The sequence below is a fragment of the Anopheles marshallii genome, chromosome 3 (assembly GCF_943734725.1).
Source record: "Anopheles marshallii chromosome 3, idAnoMarsDA_429_01, whole genome shotgun sequence".
NCBI classification, from domain to species: Eukaryota; Metazoa; Arthropoda; class Insecta; order Diptera; family Culicidae; genus Anopheles; species Anopheles marshallii.
The window spans coordinates 32143915-32171149 of record NC_071327.1 but is presented as its reverse complement, the minus strand read 5'-3'; the positions used below and the strand labels follow the sequence as shown (position 1 = coordinate 32171149).

Here is a 27235-nt window from a genome sequence, read left to right as displayed (position 1 = left end):
CACCTAAAACGGGACCGACCACACCGTCAATTGATCGTTGCCTTTGTTGATCGCCTTGGCTGCCTCTGTTTGGGGCTGCGATAAAGGAACAAGTGGAGATAGTTTGGTTTTGTTCTCCAGCGTTTTTTTGTATAATTTTTAAAACAGGTTTTTTTTTTGCTCTCTGGTTGGCCACCACGTTCCGTGTGAGGCTCGTTGTACGTTGACCACCCGAGACACTAACGTGCTCTTCCGCTTGGCTGTCTGGGGATTTTTTTTTTGTTTTCCGTGGTCTTTTTGTTACTCCTGCAGCATAAATCCATCGATTGATTTTGGGATGCTCAGAAACCTCCCAACCTCTCCCGACTGGCCATCGGATGTAGAAAAATATATAGAAAAGCGATGATGTGTGAATAGCGTGGAAGGAGGAAAATCCACAACAACGGTGGAAAGGAACAACAACAAAAACACATCAGGCGACAACATCGTTGTAGGATCATTTCGTTATGCTGCTACTGTGCCATCCATGTTACGCGGTCGCGCGCAACCGTACGTCCGGTTGTGATGATCACATCATTATGCGCTGCTACTGCTGCAGGGGGTGTGTTCGCGTGTGCCGATGTCTCCAAACGTCTCCGATCATAATGCCCGAACTGATGAGACTTGGTAGCCCTCGGGGGCGCCGTTGAGTTGATACAAGGCATTTGGTATGCAAAAATGATGTGTTAATTGGGAGTGAAAGGTGAGCTTTATATGAGCATTGGATCCATCGCGAGGTGTCGATGTCGTTTGTTTGGAATGGTATACATTAAAACATAATGTCTTTTGATTTCAATTCATTATTTAAGTGATGGCGTTGAAGTAGACAACATTGAGTAGTTTAGAGAAGAAAGAAAATAAATGTAGCTTTCAAAACTTTCCGTTTCATTCTACCAGTGTTCCGTACGAACTTACAAAACGGAGGCAAAGTAAACATAATTTAAAACCCCATTCTTACCTGCCCGAACGGTAACTCCCGTTTTCTGAAATATGTCGATACTTGTTCACAGTTGCATGGCAAAGAAACTACCGAGAGCGGCAAAAATATGTTGGCGCCTTTCGCAACTTCGCTGTCCCTATCACCGGTACGGCATCTTTCGAAGCCGTTGCTTCGCTTGTTTCATGATACATGCATCCCCATGGATAGTGGTTGCATGTGAAACCATCGGCTGGTGGTGGTGCAACCGTACATGACGCACCTTCTGCACGCCGGTACTCCCAGGGGAGCCATGTAATTTGGCGACGTGCGATTATTAATTTATAATTTATTATCTTAATGATTGGGTACGGGAAAAAGAAACTGTTCGAAGGTGTGGCGGAGGATGTCCTCCCAGTAGCTGGACACTGGTAGATTTTTTTTTCTTATGCTTTTTTATTTCTTAACGGATTACATGCAAAAATATGTTGCAAATCGGGGTCACTTATGGATTAAATATTTTGCTGAAACCAACACATCGTTAAACATTAATGTTCCCAGCGTGCGAATCAAGCGAGCTGCGGAATCTGCTGCATTATTAATTATTTAAACCCGAACCGACATCGAACGACATTAACGACTGATAAATCAATCGAAATGCTAATCGATACCTATGCATGCTCCGTTTAACAGAATGTCAATATTTATCTTGGAATCGTTCCCCACCTGGTTCGTTTTCTGCAACGCCGTTTAACTCACCCTCACACACGACTTAAGTGTTCTCGTAAATTATTCTGATTCCTTTCGATGTTGCTCGTAAGATGCAGCCCGGAACAGAGCCGCGCAGAGGTGATGCACGTTGCACTGCAATGCAAACGCCCTTTGAGCGGCTGCTGCTGCGTTAGGTAAAAAAGGAAAAAGGTGATCATAATTGCTTGCAAACGCAGCCGCAAACCCCGATCGACGGTCTGGACAAACTTGCGCCGAGTGTGCGGAGCGCCTTAATTAATTTTCATAATTTACGATGAGAAATCTATTAATTAAATTTAAATTGCTAAATCACTAGCTTCGGCCTGGACCAGATTTTAAAGAGATGGAGTGAAAACAGAAGAAAAAAAATAGTGGAACTCTCGGCATCGACAAGGGACGATGTCCGTGCGTGGCTGTGTGTCACGAACCCGCCCAAGACGGACCGTCTCGTGCGCGTCGGAGTTTCTTTTAGCGTTTGATCGGTGCATTGCATCAGTTACCGGGGGGTTGTTAAGTGTGTGAATTTACAGCCTTTTTTTTCGTTGGTTTGCTTCTTCTAACAAGGGACAGACGAGGGAGAGATAGAGATTTGAAGCTAAGGGCAAAGAGGGTCCCGCTCGTACCGAAAACATTCACCATCGATACGTAATCGTTGATGGTTTTTCGTTGGCCTCCCATCGTCGTCAATGCATTTACCCTGGGCATACCACCCACTCGCGATCGTGCTGATCCGTGGTAGTACAATATCTAGATCATCCAGCTTGTGGACGAAGCGTATTTCTCGTTTGAATCGATCGTAAGGGAAGGAGTTTGATACTTTCTCACGCTTTAAACTGCTCACGGTGTGTGGGGCGACCGGCACAGGAGGGAGGACGAGGACTGTCCATTAGCCTACCATCGTTCGTAACGCTTACTAGAGGGCCTACAAGAACTCTCCAACATAATGTGTATAAACGTTGTACGCTCATTGATAGATAGCTCCCCTGGTCATATTTCGATAAACGTAGATAGATGGCGTTAGCGTGTGTGGGTTGATAGTCCGTACGAACGACAACTCCCTCGAAAAACGATACGGAAGTCAGGAAAATAAGCTCCACCAAGGCAGACACACACTCACACTCGTGCAATATAAATATATCAATTTGAAAATGCTTGTTTTTATCGATCCCTCTCACGGGTCGTCTCATTGCCAAACCCATTTGCCGTCCTCGATGTTTGTCCGACGGAAGGAAAGGTACCTCCACAAACTGGGCATTTCCTTTCGGGGTCTGGTTTGCGGTAGCAGCACATTTAGCGGAGAGCAGATCAGCGCCGTGCCGTTGCCAAAATAAAAAAGGGCCAACTCATATCTGACCATTCAAATGAGCAGGAGAGCCAGTTATTATGAGCAGGAGGATCTGCACCAATGTTAACCAGCAAACCATGCTTCGAGCCCCACACACAGGAAGCTGGTAAGTTCGTGTCTGTCCCCAAATCAGTCTCGCTCTCCCCAACTATTCCTCAATTTCCCAGTCGAATGCGGATGAGTTATGAATTGTTGCTGCTGCGTGGAGTGGTTGGTCGTTGTGTTGTGCTGGGATGTACGGCTTCCCTCATTTCGCTACCTTAAAACCTCCACTCGCGTTGGAGATGTTTATTGATTTCCTTCGTAGCCGAGCGACAACTTCCTGAGCGGGCACGAGATATTGTACGCTGTTTTTATTTATCCCGCTGATGACTTTTAACAGCGAGAGAGAAGGAAATGTTTGTGTGTATGCTTTATTCGAAAATCTTTTAATATCTTGTATCCATTTAGCGTGGTCCCTCATTTTCCGGTCGGGTTCGATATTTAACTTACCGAAAGCACCCCATCTCGCACACGTACGGTTTATTTTTCGGAAGTTTGAATCGCTGTACGATCATCGTGGAGTGTGTTGGGCGTTTGATTTTTCTGTCTCGAGGCGGCAACACGGCAACTCCGAACACGGATATGAATGGGTTTGCCTGTGTACGAAAAATGGGCAGCCCGGAAACCCACTCACCATCATACTCGTTGGGCGATTCTTCGAGATCAAGCAAGGAAACAAATGTCTCGAAGGAGGAAGATTGATGGACCAAAGGGCGCTGTGCGTTGTTTCGATTAAGGCATTTGTATGTTGCTTTCTCGGTCTTGTTTGATAAAGTTAAGAAAAACAGATCAACAACAGCAACAGAAAGACTTGCTGTGAGACCAATGGTAGGCAAATATCCAAAGAGAGTATGCATGTTGAGGTTTTCTATGCTACCAGTTCCGGTCCAGCGTTGGGCCGGTGGCTAGTTAGTTAGGGTTTGTTTGAAATTTGGAATGACTGGTTTGATGAAATCCGAACGAGATTGAGGCGGCCACTCAGACCATCGTCTTCTCCCTGGTTACTTTAGTGTTAACTCCCCACCGGTTGAAGAATAGTGAAGATCCATTAGTATCGAAAGCCGACAATCAGACTAGTTCAGATGGTCATTGGTGTTAACCCACACATCCCCAGGGTGGGAGGATATTCTTGCTTCTTCTCCAACTACCGGCTGCACACCGCAGCTGCCGAAATGGATTTGTGAGCATACAAAGCCCGGAAATGGAGGAGCAGTCGTATCCTTCCGGTGTAGCGGAGACGCTATATCGAAATGCAACGGTAGCCCCCGTCGAGGGAAATGGTGTGGAAAATGATTGGACACGAGATACGAATGTTGGATTGGGAAAGGGGCCTTCTCACAATCGATGTTTGTGCGACGTCCAAAATGGTAATGGGGAGTGCCTACCGGAGGGAAAGGTTTTGAATAATTTGGGTCAAATCATTCGGAAACGATTGATAGTGGTGCAGCGGGTTTGGGGTTGGCCAAATGGTGGAGAAATGTTGTTTGTGAATTACTCTGATTGATGCCTTAGACATGCTTCGGTGTTCAATTATGTTCGCAAATCATTAAATTATTGTGCACCAATAGATGCGGCTGTTTGTGGTGCATTCGGGGTCGGATTCGGTGGCTAGAGAATTAACCGCTTCCGTTCTAAATTATGATGTGTAAAATTAATTTCAATGTGTTTGGCGACGCAATCGGAATATAGCATTGATTAAAAACATGTATGCAGTTTGATGTCGATTGCATGCTGATAAATTGAATTGTGGTCAATATCTATACAATTATGCGATGCTTCAAAGAATTTCAATAGAGGGGCTTTTCTACTGTCATCCCTCAACATGTGATTGAGAACAAATAATTGTAACAAAAAGGCATTTTGCTTTGAAGTCACATAAATATTTCCCGTGGGCGCGAACATGTCTGCTGTTGTAAGCTAGCTGTCAATTAGCTACATTTGATTGTTCATCACGAACGAAAGAGTAATCAAAGCTTTATAGCTTATTTGTGAATGTTTTACTCCTACACTAGCACTAGTTGATCGTGTCGCTAGCATCTAATGGTACGATGTGTTACGTTTTTATGTTCATCTGTCATAGCACGATTCAATCTCTCCCTGTCAGCTTTGATGATCTTTGGGGAAATGTGTCTAAAGAAATATTGTCCCAGCCGCAACATTCAACATCATATTTATAGCGAAAAAGCTTCATGAAGTACATAACTATACCGATATGAAGTCTCAAGGGGACATAATTCTGTCGATTTCAAAAAGATCTGGACATGATCTCTTATTTGTTTGGTTTTTCATCCTTTAAAGTGACTCATTTCGCTCAATAAATAATATTCCCCTTTCCCTCTGACAGTGGCAACACTTTCAAACAGACGCAAATACAATATCGAGAAAGTAAATCAGTGCAAACAAATCGTATAATCTCACTGCAATAACTTCTACACTCCTTTTCGCCGTCACTCGCTTAACTAGCGCCATTGTACGAGGTACGAATGCATCAGTATGCTACCATTGCACCTCCACTAGTTATCAATTAATCGATGGAAGATTTATGATCCTGCTGTTCCTTGTTCGCTCGTTTGTTGCAGCTGCACTCGGCAGAGGAAGGCGCAGCAGTAGAAATCGAGCAGTTTGCGACTTGCGCTTATTCGCCTGCACTAGGTCACACAACCTCCGATCCCGCGAAGATATCGAAGACCGTGGGGATTGGTCGACAATTTTACCGACCAACTTCCCTGACATTCAATCTTTTTGCCATTTCAAATTGATTTCCCTTTATCTATATCTGTTTTATTGCCCCACTGATGCTTGTTCCTTTGCCGCAGTGAGCTGTGTACAGCAAAAGTCCGCACCCATTCGGAGAAAGAAAGTTGAGTTGAATAATAATTTCTTCACTTCTTGCTCCGTTTGCACACGGTACAAGTTTGAGCTGGAACTCTAGCCGTTCAATCTGCAATTTTTTTCAATTGCCATCGAATTCTTTGCATTTGACTTTGGTTTCTTTTGTGTACTGGGATGGAGCTGGCACGCTATATTATTTATGGAAAATGCGTGCGGAACGATTTCAACCATTTGTACTAGAACGGCAAAATGTACTTTAAAGTTATTGCTACGTTGAGCAAGTAAAATAATTTCAATTTTAAAATTGCACAAAGAAAATTTGAAATTTTGAGTGAGAACCAACACACTCATGTACCGGGAGGCGCCATCGTAAAAGCGGCCATTTCTTGATGCGAGACCTTCTTACCGTGGTGAAATGATTGGTTTTGAGATACGTTAAAGTTGTACCTGGCGCAGATGTCAGATTGACCTAAGCATTTTAATGTTGATGCTGCGAACTCTGGAGGCCCAAAGTAATATGCATGTGTACCGTTTAGACGATAAAGCAAAATGGAACTGACTCACGGACGAATCACTTTTCGTTGCGAGTCCGTTGAGAGATGTCGTTGTTACTGAGGATTGTTGGACGACGAGGAAGCATGGTTTTACGGCTTTTTATGACACTGAAACTGTTGCAGCTGAAAGCTGACCTTTTCCGGGTGGATTTGCAATCAATCAGAGTGATTATTATTGCCCGAACTCTCCGGGTGGGTTCCGAATTTGACGTTCTATATGTGGGTCGAAATTAATCTTAACAAGAGAGGAGTACAGTTTCTTTATGTATTTTTTTTCAATTTATTTTATTTTATCTAAGCATACAGCAAAATATCAAGTACATTTGTTCGACTGCCAGCTGTCTTACGCACTTCAATGTTAGTGAAAAGGTTGTTCCGGAAAGCACAGCTAAATTCGAGCGCAAATGCAACAATCTCTTCTCACCATCGAAGTAATAATTTCACGGCGCTCTAATCTCCTATTGAATCGGCAAGCGCATTATGCAATTACCAATCAGCTGCGATCGATATGGAAGCATATCCATCTATTGATCAGCAGCAGTAGTAGCGGTAGCAATGAAACATTCCATCATCAGCCGCGGCGCGCTAGCGTAATTGTGCAGTTTTGTCCGATTTTTCTTCACACTCTCACTTTTTTTGCGCCTGCCGGCCAGACAGACAGACGGACAGACACAAAGAAGGCAAAGGGGCTACAAGCGGTGGATGGATTGCGATTGGGAGGGAATACTTTTCCCATCCATTTGCGTTCGCTTACGATTCGTACGATTTTCCACAATTTCACGCAACGCCCCAAACTACGATGTGCAGAAGCGTGCCTGTTTTTTTTCCTCTCTCTCGGAGTGATTTTGTTTCATTTTCTGATTAACTCGATTAAAATTATTGCCATTATTCAATTTGTACGCCGTTGGAAGAGTTTATCTCGTTTCTCTCGGGTTTCTCTGCCTTTTCCCAGCTTGCGGGGCAAATCCAATTCCCTGCTGGAGGAAAAGATATCGAAAAGCAAACAAAAGCAACTTCACTGAATACTCTCCTTCCGGTGAAGGTGAGAAATGGTCGTTTTGAGATTTTTTTTTCCAAATTGCTGTCGTTTGCAGGCACCGCCCGAAATGGTGCATTTTTCATACCGCGTTGGCTGGAACATGTCCGTAGGAGCGTAATACCTTTGCGACTTCGGAACAGTGCTTTAAGAGTTTAAAATGATTTTCAACACCTTCTGCTGAACAAACCGCGCCTAGTCCTTACTCACAACTCTGCACTAGAATGCGCCCATCGTCAACGCTTGAAAGAACAAACTTTGACTGATCAGGAAAAACCTGTTTCTCTAAACCAGCTCTCACACTCTTGTTGTGCTTCGTTTTCATCTCCGTTCTGTACGTTCTGCACCGAAGACTGGTGAGCCCCGTAAGCTTGTCATGTCTCGTTACGAACTATGGTATTGCTGGAATGTGCCGTGATTAAGTACATTGCTGCAACATCTTCATTGTGCCAGCTCTGTGATGGGTATAATTTAATGGACCATATGTCTTGAACTCGTACCTCTTTTTGAACATCGTTGGTTTCAGTAGACATTTTTATTCCATCGTTTCTCTCTTCCGTTCCGTGCGTGTACTAACCGTTGTTTCCTTTCAATCATTTCTTGTATTTTTTTTTTATATAGATTACACCAGAGGATGGTTTGCCAACGGTTGTGTGTAGTTCCTGTCGTGATCAGCTAGAATCCTGCCATCGGTTCCGTCGGGTGGCTCACAGGACGCAGAAATCACTGCAGAGCTACCTCAGCTATACCGCAGCGCTCGCTGGTAGTGAAGAGGTAAGTGCAAACTTTTTAACAAATATGTTTGATTACTTTAGAGAATATTGTATACAATGTGTTATTCTACTTAAAGACGCTAAGACCAGAACTGAAATGTTTAGATTTTCGATTCAAAGTAAACAAAAAGCAACCCAAGCAACCCCTTTTGCGTTCACCATCTCTTCGCGACTTTTGTTTGATTTTTTCATATTCGTTGGACAAAGTTTGGAAAGTCTATAGATGTGATGTTTGCTTGGAAGTTGCAGGAGAACCACATTCCAAAGCTTGATATCTTCCATAAGTCGCATATGCCGTCAGCAGCACACGGTCAATGACTAGAGGAAATCACCACATTGTTGCCGGGCCAGAACGTTTTCCCATAATTTATCATAGAAGTGTAGCAATTGGCGTCTTCGTACCCGCTAAAGAAACCTCTGCAACATTTTATTGACCCTGACGCCCTCACCGAAATATATCAGACTGCCGATTATCGACTAAACTCAATCAGAAGTAAATTGCGTTCGCGTGTTCCAAATGGTGAAACATTATGCTAAGGATCTAGGACATTGCCGATAGAGGAGGCTCATGAGTGAAGAGAAGCAGGATGAGAGAGGGAGGAGGGAGGTGCCATTTTGATAATGCCAGCAACGGTGGCTAAAGGTGCTCTAATTTCGTGACGGTGTGCATTGGTGTTTTGACGTGAATCAAGATGCCTGGGTTGACCCGTTTCATGGTGTGGTGCTTATTTTTACACTGGTCGATCGATGTCCTTTGATTGATTGATGATGTGATGTTACACTGCAGGTGTTCCAATTTTGGAGCCTCCATATAATGTTGTATGATAAAATTCGATCACATATCTTTGGTAGCTAGTATCGATTGCTTTTCAGCATATTGTTCTGGTAATATCTGTCCATGAAATCTTTTGTTTGTTTGCTGCAAAATCAATATTTTTAATAAACATTGCAGCATTGTCAGCTTCCATTCTTCTGAATTGACCCCTGCAGAACGATAGCAAATGATGTTTTAGCGTCGATAAATATTCTAGTTAGCGACTAGAGCGAATTGCATTATCAAACTCGACAAATCTCCAACAAAGAACGTGTCGGGAAATATTCGCACATGCTTTTCCACGGTTGAGCACGCTGGCAAAATGTTGGTCGGGCGCAATGAACGTTAGGACGTAAATAAATAAATAACTATTATTGCTAGCATATACGATGGACCCCATAGGTCGGTTCCATACGAGATAGTGCATGTCGTCGCGGTATCTTTTCCCGTTTGCTGAATTACGAGGGACTAAGGAGGAAAGCAGTAGAAGCGAACCGTATGAGTGATGTATAAATACAAACAACATGTAAATATGCATCATTTGAATATCATACTTTCATCCATCTTTCCTTGTCTCGGCATTTCTTGTGACGCAGCGAGTGAAACACCACCTTCGGACTGCAACATTCAATTTTCTATCCGCGTTTGTTTTTAGCGGAAAGCTAGCATCCAATCCGATGGAACCATCGCTGAGTGTGGAGTTCGTTGTTCTGAACGTGTTGCAACACAGTTTCTTTGTCTCGCTTGGTACGATGATTTGTTTCTTGCGCCTTTTATGGGTTTCCTGCACTGCATCAGCACAAGGAATCGATCGAAAGCGAGAAGTTTGTGGCGAACTTCAGCGAATGTGTCGTTGTGTTGGGATGTACTATCATAAAACCCATCCCATATCAACCCTGGAAAAGGCCACTATGGAGTTGGAAGTTAATGGGGATGCAACACTTCTTCAAATATTGAGCAACATTGACATGCGTCTTGGTTCAACGTTCGTCTATGCGCTAGTCTGAGTATGGTCTCGACCGATAGGGATTAATTCTAGGGAAGTTGAGGTTAGAAAGGGAATAACGTTCTAGAAACGTGTTGCATCTCCGGGTAGCACAGAAAACTATGAAATCGTTATTTTCCCATTTCTTCAGTGTCTCTCTACCAAAGCACACATACGTCCGCTTGGTGAATGCACTTTGCATTGCAAACGAAGTATGGCGCATACGGTGAATTTATTGTGCAAATGTTTGCCATCACTTTAAGGGACGTTGTTACTTCAGTATCGTTTGCTGGTGCTGTGAAATCCATTTAGCAGATGGTGGCTTGTGGTGACATAAAGAAATCATATTTCGCTTTATTAATTCTGTTATGACACTATAAGGACTATTTAAGAGCCTAAGACTATTTGAGAGGGTCGAGTTGTAAGTGTTCTAACAATATTTTTAAACTTCAGATCAATTACCCGAACCACTTCAACATCTATTCTCGTTTCTATCCGTCGGAATATTTATCAAATGTGCGCATTTTCGTTTACTTGACATTGCTGCTATCACCGTCAAGATGAATGGTTTAAACTGTTGATGACATAAACCGGAGTATCGAAAGAAGGAAAAAAATGGAACATAACAAATTTCAAGACAGCAGTAAGCTCTTCAACGCAACCGGGATACGTGTTAGTCGTCCGGTTTTCCTCACCTCCTCTAAATTGTCCGCCAGAATCCAACGTTCGTTCGTGTTACATTTCGCATTTTTTCGCTAGCACACCATCTTAGAGCGTAATCATCGTCGCAAGTGGGTGTGACATTCCACGGAATATTTTCGAAATCAATAAAGACACAATCAGCAAACGCGGTACGCGATCAGGCCAGAAGTGCGACCAGATGGAGCACCGTGAGTGAGTGAGGAAAACAAAAAATGGCACACCATTAATCATAATTCAATGTTTTGATGTTCCTTTAAGGGTGAGAGTGGGTGGTCAACGGGTAGAACAGATGGCTAGAGCGGTGGTGGAGTGGCAAAGCCAAGGGTGGTGCACGATCTATTCGTATTTTTTACGGATTTGATCCGCATGAAAACGAGCTTGGCAGGCACGGCTTAACCGAGATGTCTCCAATCGACTGGAAACGATTTTTTTTTCACCGAGATCCCACTTTTTTAATGTTTGTTTCCTCTCCAATAGCTTGTGATGTAGACAACTGTCATCTGACTGACAGCGTTTTCAAGGGACGCCGTCTCCCTTGAATTTAAACGCTGACGTAGGTAGCAGTGACTCGAATGACATGAAAGGTTTGATTAAAATGATATCTTCGAAAAACATGTTATTAGTTAACTTTCTTTCTTTAAAATTTCCTTAAACAACATTGTAAAAATCGGTTATCGGTTACATAAAGATAGAAAATTCTCTTTATCTGTACCTACAATAGATATACACCCCAGAAATAGAAAGAACAGTTCTACTTGCAAAGTATTTGATCAGTCATTACCTTTTTGCCCGTATCAATCAACAATACTGGAGCTCATTTTTTGCGCTCCGTATCGTACCGTACTGCTCGGTCCTCAGTTTCTAGTTTCGTTATACTGCCTGCCTGTCCTCCGGGGGTCAAATAGCGTCACACTCAGGTGGCAATGGCAGGCAATGCTAGGAGAGCCTAAACCACCTCTCTTGACCCGTCTCGGGAAAGTAAATGGGAATGCCCGGGAGTCACTTTGATTTGCATATTAATTGAAAATTCATTCACCTCACCAACACTCGCACTTTTCCTTGTACTACAATGCTGAAGCTGCCCTGGTTGATATTGGAGCAGAGTACAAACAGTCCTACTCAGGTCGGTTACTAAAGTAACAGATCGATTTTAAAAGCCTCTCCCGTAGAGTTCGATTTTTATTTCACTCTTCGTTCTAAAAGACATGTTAGCTTGATTTTTTTGTTTCTTCACAAATCCACATTAGTTTACAATATGTTTCCTTTTTTATGGAGCTTTCGTATGTCAACAGATGGAACTCATGTGAAGATAATTTGCTATAGGGGATAATATGTTGTCTACCAGGTGTTCTTGAAGGTTGCTTCAATTAAACGCTTGTATCGATTAGAAAATATCACCTTTTAAGAATTTAAAACTAATATCGACAAGTCGATGAAAAGGCTATTCTGAACGACTTTCATTATCGCTTAACGGTACGTTCATGCCTTTCAGATGATCCCCACAGTCCGATACATTTTAACACCTTTTCCGCAGGTGGCAGATGTTTGCGATAGGGAGGACCGAGCTCCGATTTGAATATAATAAGCTGTGCATGGCATTACCTCACAATCTTGTCCCGGATCAGTCAGGTAACATTATTTACGGTCTGTCTCGATCGAACGTCCCCGGGGCCCCAGTATCCTCGACTATCATCATCTGCCCGGAACATGACCGAGCATAAAAAACCATCAAGAAACTACCTCACGGACGCGATCAAATAAACAAAATAGAGCGAGAGAGGGACAAAAAGAAATCATTACTGCTTACGAAAAAAAAGGCCGAGTGGATGAAAAACACACGCATACACACACTTTAAAGAAGGGCACACTGGTAGGGAAAACGGCTAAATTTTGGAGTTCACCCGTCAGGCGAGCGAGATGATGGTGAAACAGCGCGTTTCAGTTCGCTGGTCCTTTCTTGCCGGTTTCTCGGTGTTTCGGAGACCGTTTCGAAATTTGACCAAAAGCTAGTCAACACGCGGGACCGCATCAGGCAAAATAGGTTGCCACCATGCCGGTAATGATGGCGGCTCTATCGGGTACTACAGCCCCTGTACCGAAAGAAGCGAAAAAAGGGGTTTCGCTATGCGTTCGGTCATCAAATTTAATTAAAATTACATCCAAACCGTTGCCGGCTCCAAATGGCGGGTGGTTTGTGTTATCAGGCAGTGGTGCAAGCGAGGATGGTAAGAGCAAGAGGGACACGAACCAAAAAAAACGCCAAGCGAAGCGTTGTGTGGGAGGAAAGAGTCAGATTTGGATCTTTAAAGGGAACAATGGAAGCAATAAAAAAATGGTACGGACCCTTAACTCTTAACCAGTAGGAGTGTAGCAGCGGTGTGTACATTCAAATTTTTGCGTAGACAACTCCGATGGCTATCCGATCGTGCGGGGGGTACTTGTAAGATTTGGTCAAGAAACCTTTTTTTTTGCCCCGCTTTAATGCTTTCTTAACTTTGGTGGCTTGTCACGGTTTTTTTTTTTTTTGTTCGAAGAGGGTTAAGCTGTCGACACGCTGCCTTACATGGAGCGCGCAAAGGGTGCGAGAATTTGTCACGTTTTAATTTTTAATGTTATTAGCTTGCGATCGGTTAATTTCACTAGATGTCGATAAGCACGCACGTTGAAGAGCGAAATTGCGTAAAGCAGGTCAAATATCGTGCCGAATAGCTTACTTGCCACGGTGATAACCTGAAGTGAAGTGTGGAAGCAGGAGGATTACACACCGTGATAGAAGCTCCCGAACCACTGTCGACGATCTCCACCGATTAAGATCCCCAGTGTGGTGGTCCGCGGCATTAATTAATTGCTCCCGATTCATTAAGCGCTCTCTATCGGACGTCATGTTGCCGGGACTAGGTGATCGTCTCACGGGAGGTTAGATGTGGAGAAAAAAGTGGTTCAAACCCACCTTGATCGTAACCGTACGACCGTTGAACCGCCTCCTTCCGAAATGCGTTCATCAAAGATAAATATGACTTGTCACGAGCGTTATAGTGGGACCATCGATCGTTTCGGGTCGGGCATGGCGCTGTGTGATGCTATTTTAAAATCGATCTTTCCAACGGGGTTTCCGCTTTGCGACAATCTTGACGATGCAGCTCGACGATGAGATTCTCCCTCGCGCGCGAGCGTGGTATGATTTACCGTGCCGGCGTTGATCTAGATTCGCTGGCCCGTAGTTATGCTGCCTGGTTATTAAGAACCATTATGTGCAGCGTACCACTGCAGAAGAAGGGATCGTGTGTCGCGTGTGTTTGCATTTGTGGTCAAAAATAAATGACTTTAACGCATTTGGCTTACCCGGCTAGGAAACGGTGAGCAACGCTGAGGGCATATGACAGGTTGTCTTAAGTATCGTTTAAGTAGATTTTCAGATCTTCTTCCCTTCATTACGCGACAAGAGACACTGGCAGGCGCAATGATTCAGTGCGCCTATCGTAAGAGGTGTAATTTTTCATACGGATGAGCAGATCACGCTAATGGTGAAGACCGTCCCGTTTACTTTTCCACTGCTGGAGCGCGGTAGGTCACAATTTTGAAAATTACAGTTTATTTAACCGACTCACAGACATCCCCTCCACAGGACGGCGAGTTAATTTCTCAAAAATCTATCACACAAATCGCATTCGTCATCCGAACGAAGAGGGAACGAAACCGGGGCATCATGAAATTGAGGTGGAAATACGATTTCTATTAACAATCAATCACGGGTTTGATCCACATAGGCCACGGTATCGTGTATATAGTCGCCTTACTAAATAGCGATTTATCATGTTTTTCTCCGCATCACCAAACAACGGATTGTGGTGTGAAGAAAAAGGGATGAAACTTCCCATCCTTCTTAGGCGGGAACCAGATTACGGCAGACTCGCGGCCGTGCGCTCTGTCAAAAGATGTGGCTTCAGATTTTTTTGTTTTTTTAGCCCATAAACTCTTCCTAACGCCCACCAAACGGGGAACAAATTTAGCCCGGGGGCGGTGGGGAATCCATCATCGGAATATGAAATGTGAACTCGTTTTTCTTGAGAAAGAATAACTTTTCCTGTACACATTCGGTGTGTAAACCGTTTACCAATCGGTTTGGTTCGCGAACGGCGCGACGGTTTATTTGATTAGCTCTGGAAGTCCCGGATCCACAATCGGATGAAGCGAAGTGTAGTCTTAGACCGGTGACTCCCACAGTTTGTTTGATCGGTCCGGGGTTCGATGAATCGACGAAACAGTGGGATAAGTTTCTGGTGGATTTCGTACGTTGGTGGGAAGTTGTGCTGGATGTTAGCGAAAAGTTGCGCTAAAGAAACACGGCAAGAAAAATCAGTCAAGGATGAGCGGTAATTGCTGCCAATTTACCAATTCAAAGCGGCAACTTACATGGAGAACAAGAAGGATACATCACTCACATTATCCTGGCAATATACTTCTTCTTATCAGGTTCTACACCTTTTGGTGCTTTTTGCGATAACCTTTGGTATTGGCTGGTTATCCGTGACATGGTTAATCCATAGTCGGATACTTGGTCTTGCTTATAAGGCTGACGGTTTAACATGACATGAACTTGTTGACAAGTCGTGATTTAGGGACTATAGTATTCTACTGACCTAATTTTATCTGGTTTGATTGAAATGTGTGTGTATTGAAGATAAACGAAGCTTTTATATTTGACGTATCTAGAGCTTCGCAAATTGTGCTGTTTGCGGCCATTAAATTGCGTACTATCATTTACAGATTATTTAGATAGAAATTGGCAACTTTTTAAAATTATTCTAACAATGCTCGGAACTATGTCAAATCAGGTTTAATTCGAATGATAAATTCTTAGAACTACCTATGGTAATATTGCAAATGACAAAATACACAGTTCAAGATAATCCAATCCAATCTCCAAACCTAGATCTCTAGAAATAAATCCCATTCAGAATAGCTTACTGAGCATAAATTTTGATCAGTTAGCAATGCTCCAGCTGATAATCCACTGTTGAGAGAATCTCGAACTCGTAGACGGAAGGTTCTACATTTTCTTAATCTGCTATCAGATACAGCATCCGACACGTAATGGAACCCTCCATTATCTCTGTCACCTTCGTTCCAAACCTACCGTTTGCGGATGATGTTGTGTACTCGGTATATTCCTGTGTCATCTTTCATTACCCAAAGCACACAGCTGCTACCCCTGAGTTCGACTCAATTTAGCTGGAGTTCTAAATCGAGTGTAACTTCATAACGGCAGTGTGCACTTTAGTGCGTCTTCGTGCTCCCTAATAATCGACATGAATAGGAGGGTAATGCTCCCCCGGAGCGAGCACAGCTTTTAGTTCGCCCACTGGTATCCACAGACCCCGAACATATACACACCAAGAACTCTCTATATACGCGTTTATCACAATTTATTGGCACTCTAATTGGCACTAATTCATATGTTTTTATCGCTTCAGTCATTTTTAAGCTGACGCCGACCTCTTTTCACACAAGCGGCAGAACGGTTGCCGATATCTGTTGTGGTCGTCGAACCGATGCAGTTGCAAAGGGGGTGGTAGACACGGAAAAGTCGTGCGCAATGCATCCAGGGGAGACTCCTTCGGTGTTTGCCTTTTCTCCCGCGCTGGCTGACGGAGTTTTTCGTTTGCTTCGCTCCCATAAGTGCAATTACAGAAACAACCACAGCGGGCTAGAACGGCGCACATAAGTCCGCTAAGTACCAGTGGACCGTGTGCGACGTTGATGACGCTGCAGTTTGTCCCTGCGTAGGCGGTCTCCGATGGCGACGATTGTACGCAAAATGTCGCCACAACGCCACCAACGGCACCACACACTTGGTTTGGAAGCGGCCACGAGAGAATTCAGCGCTCGTTACGAACGCTCCAGCCATGCTTTTACTCGCTGCTCGCTGCCAGTTTTTGTGCAGTGAGGGATTTAATTTAATCTTTGCTGCTTTTCGATATCAACCTCTGGGAATCGATGGTTGCCCCCCGAGTAGGATGGTGGTATGGATAGGTACGGTATGCTCCGTTTTTTATGCGTTCGAGCGATAAAAACGGAAACTGGTTGTCCACGAACGTTTGCGAGTGTAGCGGATTTATGGAAATGGAAACAACGCCAAACAACAAACTCCTCGCACAAAAGACGAGTACAGATACCGTACCTGGAACGCAAGAACACCAGGAACGCACGAGAGTTCGCAAAAGATACGGGCGCACTTTCGCGTACGGGACGTACTGCATCTTCTCACCACCAACCCGCTTTTGGGCTTATCGGCACCGTCGAGATCTAGGACGATTTTTCACGGCAATCCAATCACGACGACGGTTTACTGCGACCGGAGCAGTTGTTGGTGATTACAGTGAAGACAACAGGACGCAGGTGGGGGTTAGTCCCAACGGAGGAGTTATATTTGCATGATCATCCCCGGTATGGCAATAGTGGGTTATTTTGGAGAGAGCGATTTACCTGAGGCTCCGCTTCTGCCCTTCGTTTCCCCTTCCGTTTGCCTCCTCACGACATTGCGATCGTGCGCCAGCGTTTTGAGCGATAAATTAAACATATTTGCATATAAACAAGAAATCACTTCTTTCGTTCCCTTCAGGGGATGAAGCGGCAGCTAGAAGCGGTGGAATGAAGTAAGGGGTAAGGAGTTTAGGGTGGCGGTGCTGCTATCAGAGATGCACGGAAATGTTTCATTTACGGTGAGTCATGATCAGCATCATGATTGGCGAGACATAAGATGACACGGTGTTAGTGAGGCTTCTGTGGGCGAAATCAGGATGGTACTCAAAAATGAAAAAAAAAACATATTTAAATAATATCTCTTTTAATTACTGTCTCGAAGATTAAAGGTTCAATCTGTATGTTTGCTGAAACCATTTAACAATCATGTGATTACGAGTCATATAAACTATGACACTTTAATATTCGTTGAATTGCTTTTAACGAAGATAATCTTAAACAATGTTATGAGAAGGATGCAAAGCCGACGTGAATGATTATATTTCTACAGGAGAATTAAAGGGAAATTAAAATGTAACGCTCTATAACACTTCGGTGCGCGGGGTTTCGGTCAATTTATGAAAACTTTAACAGTTTAAATGGGGAAAAGAAATGGTATGGTTTAATAATTCATCACTAAACATCAAGTTCTATTACTACTTAGAACTACTAGTAATAATTTCTTATTATAGTTGCCAATTATAGTATTGCTATTGTACCGGGAATGTTCTAGGCCAATACCTTATGGTTAGGAATTGAGAAGAATATCATCCAACAGCTTCTGACGGAGCAATGTAAAAGACCCATCCCCCGTGGGACATATACAGATGCATAGGAAATAATATCCCTAGTCAACCATGGAATTTTGAAGATATTGAATGCAATTCTGAATAATACTCAAGGTCATTGAAGGAGGTTGGCTGTAATACATTTAATTTTTTAAATAGTAGAAAAAATATAAAAAAAAGAAATTCAAAATAATTCAGAACTGAACATTGATTTGTATTGCCGATCCGAGTTTGATTGAGATCCGAGCAATGCTATGCCTCAATCAAATCAAATCTGGCTTTTGGTCATGCTCATTGCAACAAAGTGTAGCTCGGTATGCGTTCAGCTATTGATAGACAACTAGAGCATATCTATCGTTGGCAAACGTTTACGAATCGATAGCAGCATCATGAAACCCTAACGGCAAAGCGTGTAGGGTTTGAGTGGCTATCAAAACCGATTAGAGAGCATTTTATACTCTCCCACTGCCCCAAACACAACAAAAAAAACAAACTACTCTACACCACTCTACTGATGGCATATGCACAATCAGTGTGCAGCCGTGCATTTGTACAAGAGGAAAAACTATTTTCATTTCACACGACCGAATTAGCTTATCGATAACAGCATCCGTGTCTGAACCTTGAAGCCAGTCGGAGCAAAAATCAATCGAACTGCACATGTGTGTAGGAACCAACGCCCGAATGATAAATGAATGTTCTTCTGCTCTTTTTTTTGCAGCTTGCTAAAATCGCCTGAAGATGATTGCAATTTCTCAGCCAGAGTAGTTTCATTTTCTGCCTTATGAAGGGAAGGAACGACGGGAGGGCCCCTGATAGTGGTCGATGATGCTATATTTAACCGTCCCTTCCAATATAAGCCTGCTGTCTCTGTTTTCAAAGACGTGCATCGTATCAAGAGCACCGTACCTTGGGTACTATTTTTCCCGCACTGAGTTCACTTTATCTGTGCCTTGTGCCGCTTTTTTTCTGCCGTTTGTCAGATACAATCATCATCAGCTTCTTTATCAACTCTATCGTGACCATTTCTACGATGATGACGCAGTACGGCTAATGGTTTTTTCCTTACCGTCGACTGCAGCAACGGTTTACGTGTGCATCGCTGCAAATGCGACACAATGTACAGCTGCAGTCGCAAGCCGAACCGAACGGTGCAGAAATTGAGAAATGTTCTGTAATATTTGCCACTCGCCGTCGCCCACCGCACACAACGCAAACGTCACCGGCAGCGTGCTCGTCTCTCTCGTGTGTACTTTCCCAACCGTTTTTGCTTTCGGAATTGCTTTTAACAGCTTGCTGAGCCGTGGGTTGCCACTGCGCACCGCTGGTTGCGAATTTCATGCGCACGTATGTATGGTGCACGGCCAATTGTAGAGCGCGGCTGGCAATCAAAGCATCATCGTTTCGATCATCGGACCGATACATTCGATCCAATCCAATTGGAAGTATGACCTTCGTCCCGCGAGGCGCTCTGTTGTTTGATAAGCGAATAAAATCTCCCAATCGGTTCGGTGCATCCATCGGTTTCCGACATGCTTGACGCAGTGACCCAGATATGTGACAGCTTTTTTTTTGTTGTTGGTATGCTTTAATTGTACCATTCCGGATACGAATCGTAAATTGAAGCATCGAGAACCATCGAGCATCCTTTTTTTTCTTAATTGAAAAATGTCAAATTGAAGTTTTAATGATTAACAATGGTAAAATTCGCTGCATCTTCATACAAAATAATTAGCGACTCGTTGTTGTGGAAAATTGTATGACGTACCTCGAACGGTGTATATTAATAAAATTGCATAAACATATGGTTCATTTTTCCACAGCATGATTGTCGTCCACCCAGCATCTGAGAAGTAACTCACATTTGAATATTTTTACGCGGCCACATCTGAAAAAGATGTAGATGCAACGCACACAAAACTCTGTTCCGCACTTCAAATGGTCCGTACAAAATTCACTATCAGATTGTACCGAACGGCCTGGCTATACCAGCGGGAAGATCAGCGGCCATAATATGTTCATTATCAAACGGTCCAAATCTCATTTGCTGCCAACCATGCGTTGCACCGCGGGTCGGCTTTTGCATCGTGCCGGGTAGGAAGATTTTCCGACCTGCAAGTCAAAGTCGACCGCCCGATCGTAATCAACGCCAATGCTACCGAAACGCGTCCGTTGGTGTACATAAATCCCTTGACGTTTGGTTCATTGTCGCGGGTATGCGCGGTAGCGAAGGAACGGTGGCGTCCATCAGCCGGGACTGATAAATTGCAATCCAGATGTTTTTAATCTATTTAAAGAATATTTTATTTCACTTCCTTTTTCTGTGGTAGGGTCGCGAGGTTTGATGCATTGGGTCTTGAGGCTTGATGAGAAGAGTTTGCGTCAGTAAGGTGTGGTTCGGCTGATATCATCCGGGCATCCGAGCTGCGTGGTTTTCGTTCTGCATCCTGTCGTATCTTTCCATTCTTGGTGGTCCTACCGAATCTACACCACCGAAGCGACGTTCCATTATCAGCTGCATCAGGTTACAACCTACAGTTGGAAATGGATGGAGTCTTCCGTTGGTACCTGCTGGTGTGTTTACGTTACTTGCCGAATGATGGCGCATGGAAGAGCAGTTTCGTGGAAGAAAGAATAACACAAGCATCGATTCTTTCGGGCACAGCTCAGCCGCTGTAAAGTGCATCTGCAAAGATCAGAGGTTGACACGCAGACACACAGCCACACAGAGCAAAAAGTGATGTGTCAAGAACATCCGGTAGCGGGAAAATACATTGCGCCATGAGTATGTGGGTTCATTCCTTGCGCGGGAAAACTCTTGGGGGAAACAGATAAAAATATCTCTTCCTCTACAGCGCATAGTAGGGAGGAGCGGACTGGGAGGGAGCCATTCTTCATGGTAGGTGGTGTACCGGTCTTGCATGTGCATCATCCGAGCCTGAGCTGTGTGTATCGTGATACGTGTTAATGATAATCTTCAGGGTTTTAGAAGATACAACACATACAACCACATACGCTTCAGCCTGCTATTGCTTGTCAGTCATTAGCACATATTGCTACCGTACATGGCAACAGATGCTGCGATAGAGTCGGCGCTGCTTCTCGGAGTACCGTGTGGTGCGTCCGCAACACGGCCCTTTTGTGTACGTAAATCGATTTTCACCCCGGTGCATGCACTGTACACAGGGTGAGGTATTGTACGTCTTTGGTACATCCTACGCAACGACGATACCGTACGACGAACTTGTTGGAGCCAATGTTGTTGTGTTATCCTCTATATATATATTTGTTATTCCTCATGACACCTCCGGACCTCCGGAAGACAAGTGTGAAGCATCTTGTAGGTCTCCAAGATGTTCGCAATCTTTTTCAGTCTGCATTCGTTTTGGGCCGCTGCAAGAGGCGAACTCTTACCTAAGAACTCAACGAACGACCGTTCTTTCCTTCGCGAGTTATGATGAAATATTTATAAAATGACTCAACGCAAGCGCCCACCGTCGAGAATAAGTAACAAAGTAAGACAAAATGTAAGCGGGTATTCCGCAACATTCGCTCGAGTAGGAGCCGTTAACCCGGCATACGGTTTAGATACACGTACGCACCACTCGATGCAGAGCGTAGTTGATATAAATTTAAATGGACTTGAAATTGACACAATATAATCATTTCGTGTGTTGCGCCGAGCGACTCGTCGCAGTACGGTTCCGGTAAGATACGTGTGGTAGGTGATACACCGTTGAAGCTTGTTAGTTACCTGGGCGAAATTATTCATTCACTACACGACCCCATTTATGGGAGTTCTTGGGTTGGAGTGAAACAATCGCGGCTCTCAGGGGGTACATTTCGTCGACATAGCTCCGATCGATAGTGGAACGATCTTGAGGTCATCGCGTGAGGTACACAAAAGTGACACCATATATAACGGGGCGTTTGCCAGAACATGGTGCTGGGGTTTGGAGTTGTTTTATTTGTTTGTCGATCTCAGGAGGAGTCATACTTGGCTTTGTTGTTTGGTATATCGAGGAAGAATACAACCGCTACGCAGATATGAGGTGAATTATTAGCAATAAAAGCTTAACATTACCATCCCTACTGTGACTGTGATTCTTGATCAGCATTGTGAGTCTATTAAATTTTACTTAATTAATATTTGATAAACACCTTACGATAGCGGAAAAGAGCAAACCCACCGTGTCTCTTTGTGCGGAACATATAAATTGTTAAATCACCGTAAAAAAGACTCTTTAGGCAACTCCGTGATCGTGATCATGCTCGGATTCGTTGAACTGTCCGACTGCACACAACAAGGAACGGGCTTTTCGCGAGCTTGCCTCATTCGGTTGGCATTTTATCTGTTCCGAACGATCGGAAGGATTGGATCCACCCGCTCGCGCTCGTCAGCAATGTACGTACGTACGTGCGTGTGCCTTTAGCATATTATCACACAATCACCACTTATCATTCGCAGCCAGTCATCATCATCATCATCGCCACCATCATCAGCATATTGTGTGTGTGCGCGCTCGTCGCGGGTTATGGGTACATCGGTATGGTTCTTCCACCGTCGAGGTGACTCCATCGGTTCAACGATTCTTCGGCGTTTGCACTATACACCTCCCACCACCTGTCTCATCTCGCCATCTCTCCCACAGACACCACTTGACACCCGGCTCATCCGGGGTAAAGTGGTAGAATGAATGACAAGATGGATTTTTATGCGCGCGGTGATTGACCGCAACGCCACGCCAAGATACCGCGAATGTTTTTCTCCTGTTGGGCTTTGTGTGCGTGTGTGTGGTTGCGCACTGGTGTATGCAAATTGCCATCATCGACATCGTATCACCGCTGGTATGGTTGTTGGGATGATCGTGCCGTGATATGTACGAACGATCGTTCGTGAGCGGAGTTGTTTGCACGTCTCTGCTTGCTGACGAGCTTTAGAATGTATAAGGCAGAAACACATTTTAATAGCTTTTTTGATAACTTTGCGTTTGTGTCTATGTTGATTATGTAGGTTTCTTAAATACCGAGTCTGTCGGTTTATTGCATGAACAATATTTAAAAATTCATTAATAAAAACTTTCTGACATTTTAAAACCACTCTATAATTTTGATGTTTTTTGCAAATATTTATCGATTTGCTGTTCGAATTATATACTAAGTATTCTTTGCAGACAATATTACAACACAAATTATTCAAGACTGAGAGTTACTCGAATCATAATTCTATTACTAGGTAAACTGCTATTTGTGAACCTTTACTTAATCAAAAATTTATTGTCCTCATTTTATTTCGATATTTGTTATATAAAAACACTACCAAATTTCAATGTCCAAACATAAGAAAGAATGCATTCGGTTGCATTCCTGGCAGTACATTAATAAAGTCAGGATGCCGTGAGGCGTTCAATCCTGTCATGGTTGCCATCGCATTTGGACCTTTTTTATGCGCATAAATGACGGATACAGATAAAGATAAACAATAAACATCGTGCCATGTGTGATGTGTCTTGGTCGTAGGCGCGATTCTTGGCATGCGAAAAGGGCACAAATTGTTTATGTCTGGCAGTGTTACTTTACTGTAGGTTGTCGGGCGAGGGAAGTGAGGAGTGAAACCTGGGCTCATTTTTATATTTCTCTGAACGACTCGTATCGTTGCAATGCCACGAGCTGCATCGTGCACATCATCATCATCGGATGCTAATCTTTCTCCAATACATTCGCGCGTGCTAACGATATCGATACCATCACCTATGCAATTTACTCCTATACAGACGCATGCTCATATAATGGTCAGAATGAAATATAGCGTACAATATGCAAAGGCCTAATGTATCAGGACACACCGCATGCGTGGGTGGGTAGACAACGATTGCAGTTTTTGTGCATACTTACATTTTCCCGTTTTTATCACACAAAGACGAGCACACACTGATACACTGAAGAACGTACAGCAATTCACATTCGGAACCGCGCGAACCAAACGCCTCTTTGGCGTCAAAAACAAAGCGAAATGGCATCTTTCGCGATGGCGCGACGCGCTCGATGGGCAGATTAAGAAATGTCGTAAATCATCTACACACAGAGCAGGCAGCCTACCGAACCACTGTCTGAAACGTTTGTTGGTTCTGGTAGAAACCCGATGGTGCTCAGTTTCTTTGATAACTTCAGGTTAACGCAGACAACCTGAGAGGTTCTTTTTTGAAGCGATTTTTTTTTTCTGTCGGTCTCCAACCACACCATGCGTACCGGTGAAGGTGACATAAAAGCTTATCAGATTATGATGCAGGCGAGAAAACATGCTCCGTTTTATACCGTCAAATCATGTCACACACGCCGTACGGACGACGGCGATCTCATACTCAACGCGCCGGGTTCCGCTTCTGCGATGACTCGCATTTTCCTCCATTTCCTCGGGGAAAGTGAATGTGCGCGCGCGCCCATGTGTCTATGTGTGTGTATGTGTGTATATATGAGTGGCGTAAAGCTTCACTTAATTTAATTTGATGTTAAAGAGCAGATTGCTACACGGTGTTGTGTGTTTTCGGATATACTACTACCTTACCGTCGTGACAAGATTTTCTGGCTGTGGTGTGTGAGACAGAACGGAAAAGGCATTAAGCTAAAGACGGAAAGTAGCATCACGAGGACAAAAGGCGGTTACGCTGTTTATTTCCGACTTTTTTCTCTTTCCCTTCATTATTTGTACGCAGCGAATTGTAGGGAAAAGTAAAAAGTACAATTTCATCTCAGGAAAGCCAAACCGACACGTTGACAAATTGTCCGGTTGGAGGATGTTGGATGAACTGTAGAGTCACAGGTTGCCCGTTTTTACTTCGCTTTTATTCGCAAAAGTTAAGCTTGACGATAACTTTGTTACAGGAAGTACATTAAAAGATTTTCCCAATTGGTAAAGCAAATATAATTAAGTCCCTGTCATGGTCAGGAGGTCATCTTTCACATCCTTATAGTTTTATCAAGTGAATTTCGGGTTTTCGTGTTACTCGCACAATTTTGTCTTAATTCTCCATTATCACTGTGTGGGTAGTTCTCGGCATATAAATGAATTTCCTTAACATCCACATACCTTTAACTTCATTTTAATGTTCGTGTTGAATTCAGCATGGTGGGTGACATTTGGAAAAAAAACATGAACATAAATTACAAACAATTCATAATAAATACAAAATTTTTTGAAATGTTTTCTAACATTTTCTTTGAAAACGAAAGAAATCTGAATTGAAGAAATCTTTTCAACACATTGAACTATCCTACTTCAAAATATGCTAAACTTTGCAAATTCCAGATACCGTGTGTGTCTCGGAGACTATCTGCATATCATATTTGCTTTCCTTTTTCTAATTCCTGAAGAATCGTGAGAAATTCTCCTTCTCTTACTGGCAGCAAGCTACCAAAATCGGTCAATCCTACTACTAAATGCAACAGCTTGTGCGATTTAAAATTGCTCCCTGACCATTAATGTTCCAAGGTTGGAAGATTGTGGTGCACACTCAGCGCACATCGTATCGATTTGTTTCGCGTAGGGCAAAACAGCGCCAAAACAAAACGATGCTTGCCCCCGCTAAATGCTGTGCGGCCTGTTTATGCCGAAAGACCGCCACTATTCACGCTTGAAATAAACACAATGGTTCAATTTATCCTACGAGTAGGAACACGGTACACATACAGCTTTCGCTTGATGAAGTGAAACGAGGAAACGAGTTGGACATTCATGCAAACCCCGAAACCACAGCAGAAGGAAGTTCACCTGGTGGTGGTGATCCCGCGAGTACGACATAATAATGCGCCATGGTTAATATATTCATAAAAATCAATGATTTATGGGGATCCGGTGCTGATTTAAATATAGATTAACCGTTTCGAGCCTAATGCAGCGAGCTGCTGGACCGTTGTGTTCTTTCTTCACCGGTGAGAAGTAACGAGAGAACAGCCACCTCCGCACCTGCTGGACGGCCAAACTGCACAGCTGCAGTAACGGGGAAGCCGAATTTTTCAACGCTCTCCTCCAGCGCCATTCGGGTGGAAATTTTAATCCGCTTCTGCTTTTTTCGTTGGGATTTTTGGTCGGGCGGGGGTTCAAGCACATCGAACATAGTTTAAGACGAAAGTTAAAACAAAGGATGAAATTTTTCACGGCCCTAGCAAAACGCATACATATCGAGCCGTGTCGTTATCTGGTACAAAACCCACAAAAGCCGACAACCAGAAAACAATCCACCGTGGTAGATTATCATGTTATGCTTCGTTATTTCGAGGTTACCATTTTTTTTTGGTTGGGTTTTCGTAAATTTCGTTACAACGATCGTCAATGTCGTTCGCGTTCGGCCCTGTTCGAATTTTCGACGGCTGTGTTGAGGCAAAGACATAGCCAGAAGTTCGATGGCTTTTTGAGTCCATGCCGGAACAAATTCACGACGGTCGCCGCTCCACGGTCGGTCATGTTCCGTTTTGCACCTGATCGTGGCGGTGAATGAGGATGATCACTGCGCCGGACCGCTGACGAATGGAACGATGAAGAAGCACGGATTCGGTTCCATTCGATTAACCTGCCCTGTGTGCGTCAGGGTTGCTGCCGGTGTCTATCTGTTCCCTAACCACGCTAGCAAGCTGTTGTGGCTTCGGGTTTCCTACGCGCACAGATGCATTCGCTGTTGTGATGGTGGAGCTTTCCTTCCAATCATTCATTCTTTTGCGGTGGAAAAGGATAGTAAGCAACCGTAAACCGTCAGACTCGGGTGGAGTTGTTGGTTAGTCGAAGATCTTCACATCGATCGTTCACAAGTAACGATAGCAGGTGGGAACGATTCTGTTGCAACGCCCGTTCGCTGCAAGGACAATCAAGCCGCAGCCAGAAAGAGGATTAAAAAGAGGAAGAATGTTGGGAGGATTTTTTTATTATTCCGATTAGTGCCGGTTAATCGATGTGGAACTCAAATTTGAGGTTATAGAACTTTTTTGTACGCGCCCAGCAGCTCCAGTTTCGGTGAACGCTTACGCCCTTACAGGGAGTTGTAGAGCAAAGAGCATTTTTTCAGCTCTCCTCATCGAATCAAAAACGTTCCACGCGACAGGTGCATCTATCATAAGCTTCCGTTTGTTATTTAAAGTATATCCATGTTTTCCCATTCTCCTCATTC

At 43.7% G+C, this 27235-nt stretch overlaps 1 protein-coding gene across 1 annotated transcript in view; it reads left to right on the top strand.

The window, feature by feature from the left end:
* LOC128712504 (uncharacterized) overlaps nucleotides 1-27235 on the top strand; it is a 191346-nt gene that overhangs the window by 107230 nt on the left and 56881 nt on the right. Inside the window, exon 2 of the mRNA XM_053807394.1 lies at nucleotides 8115-8267. Within this exon, the coding sequence (XP_053663369.1) occupies nucleotides 8115-8267 (153 nt within the window). The remainder of the gene's footprint in view (nucleotides 1-8114; nucleotides 8268-27235) is intronic.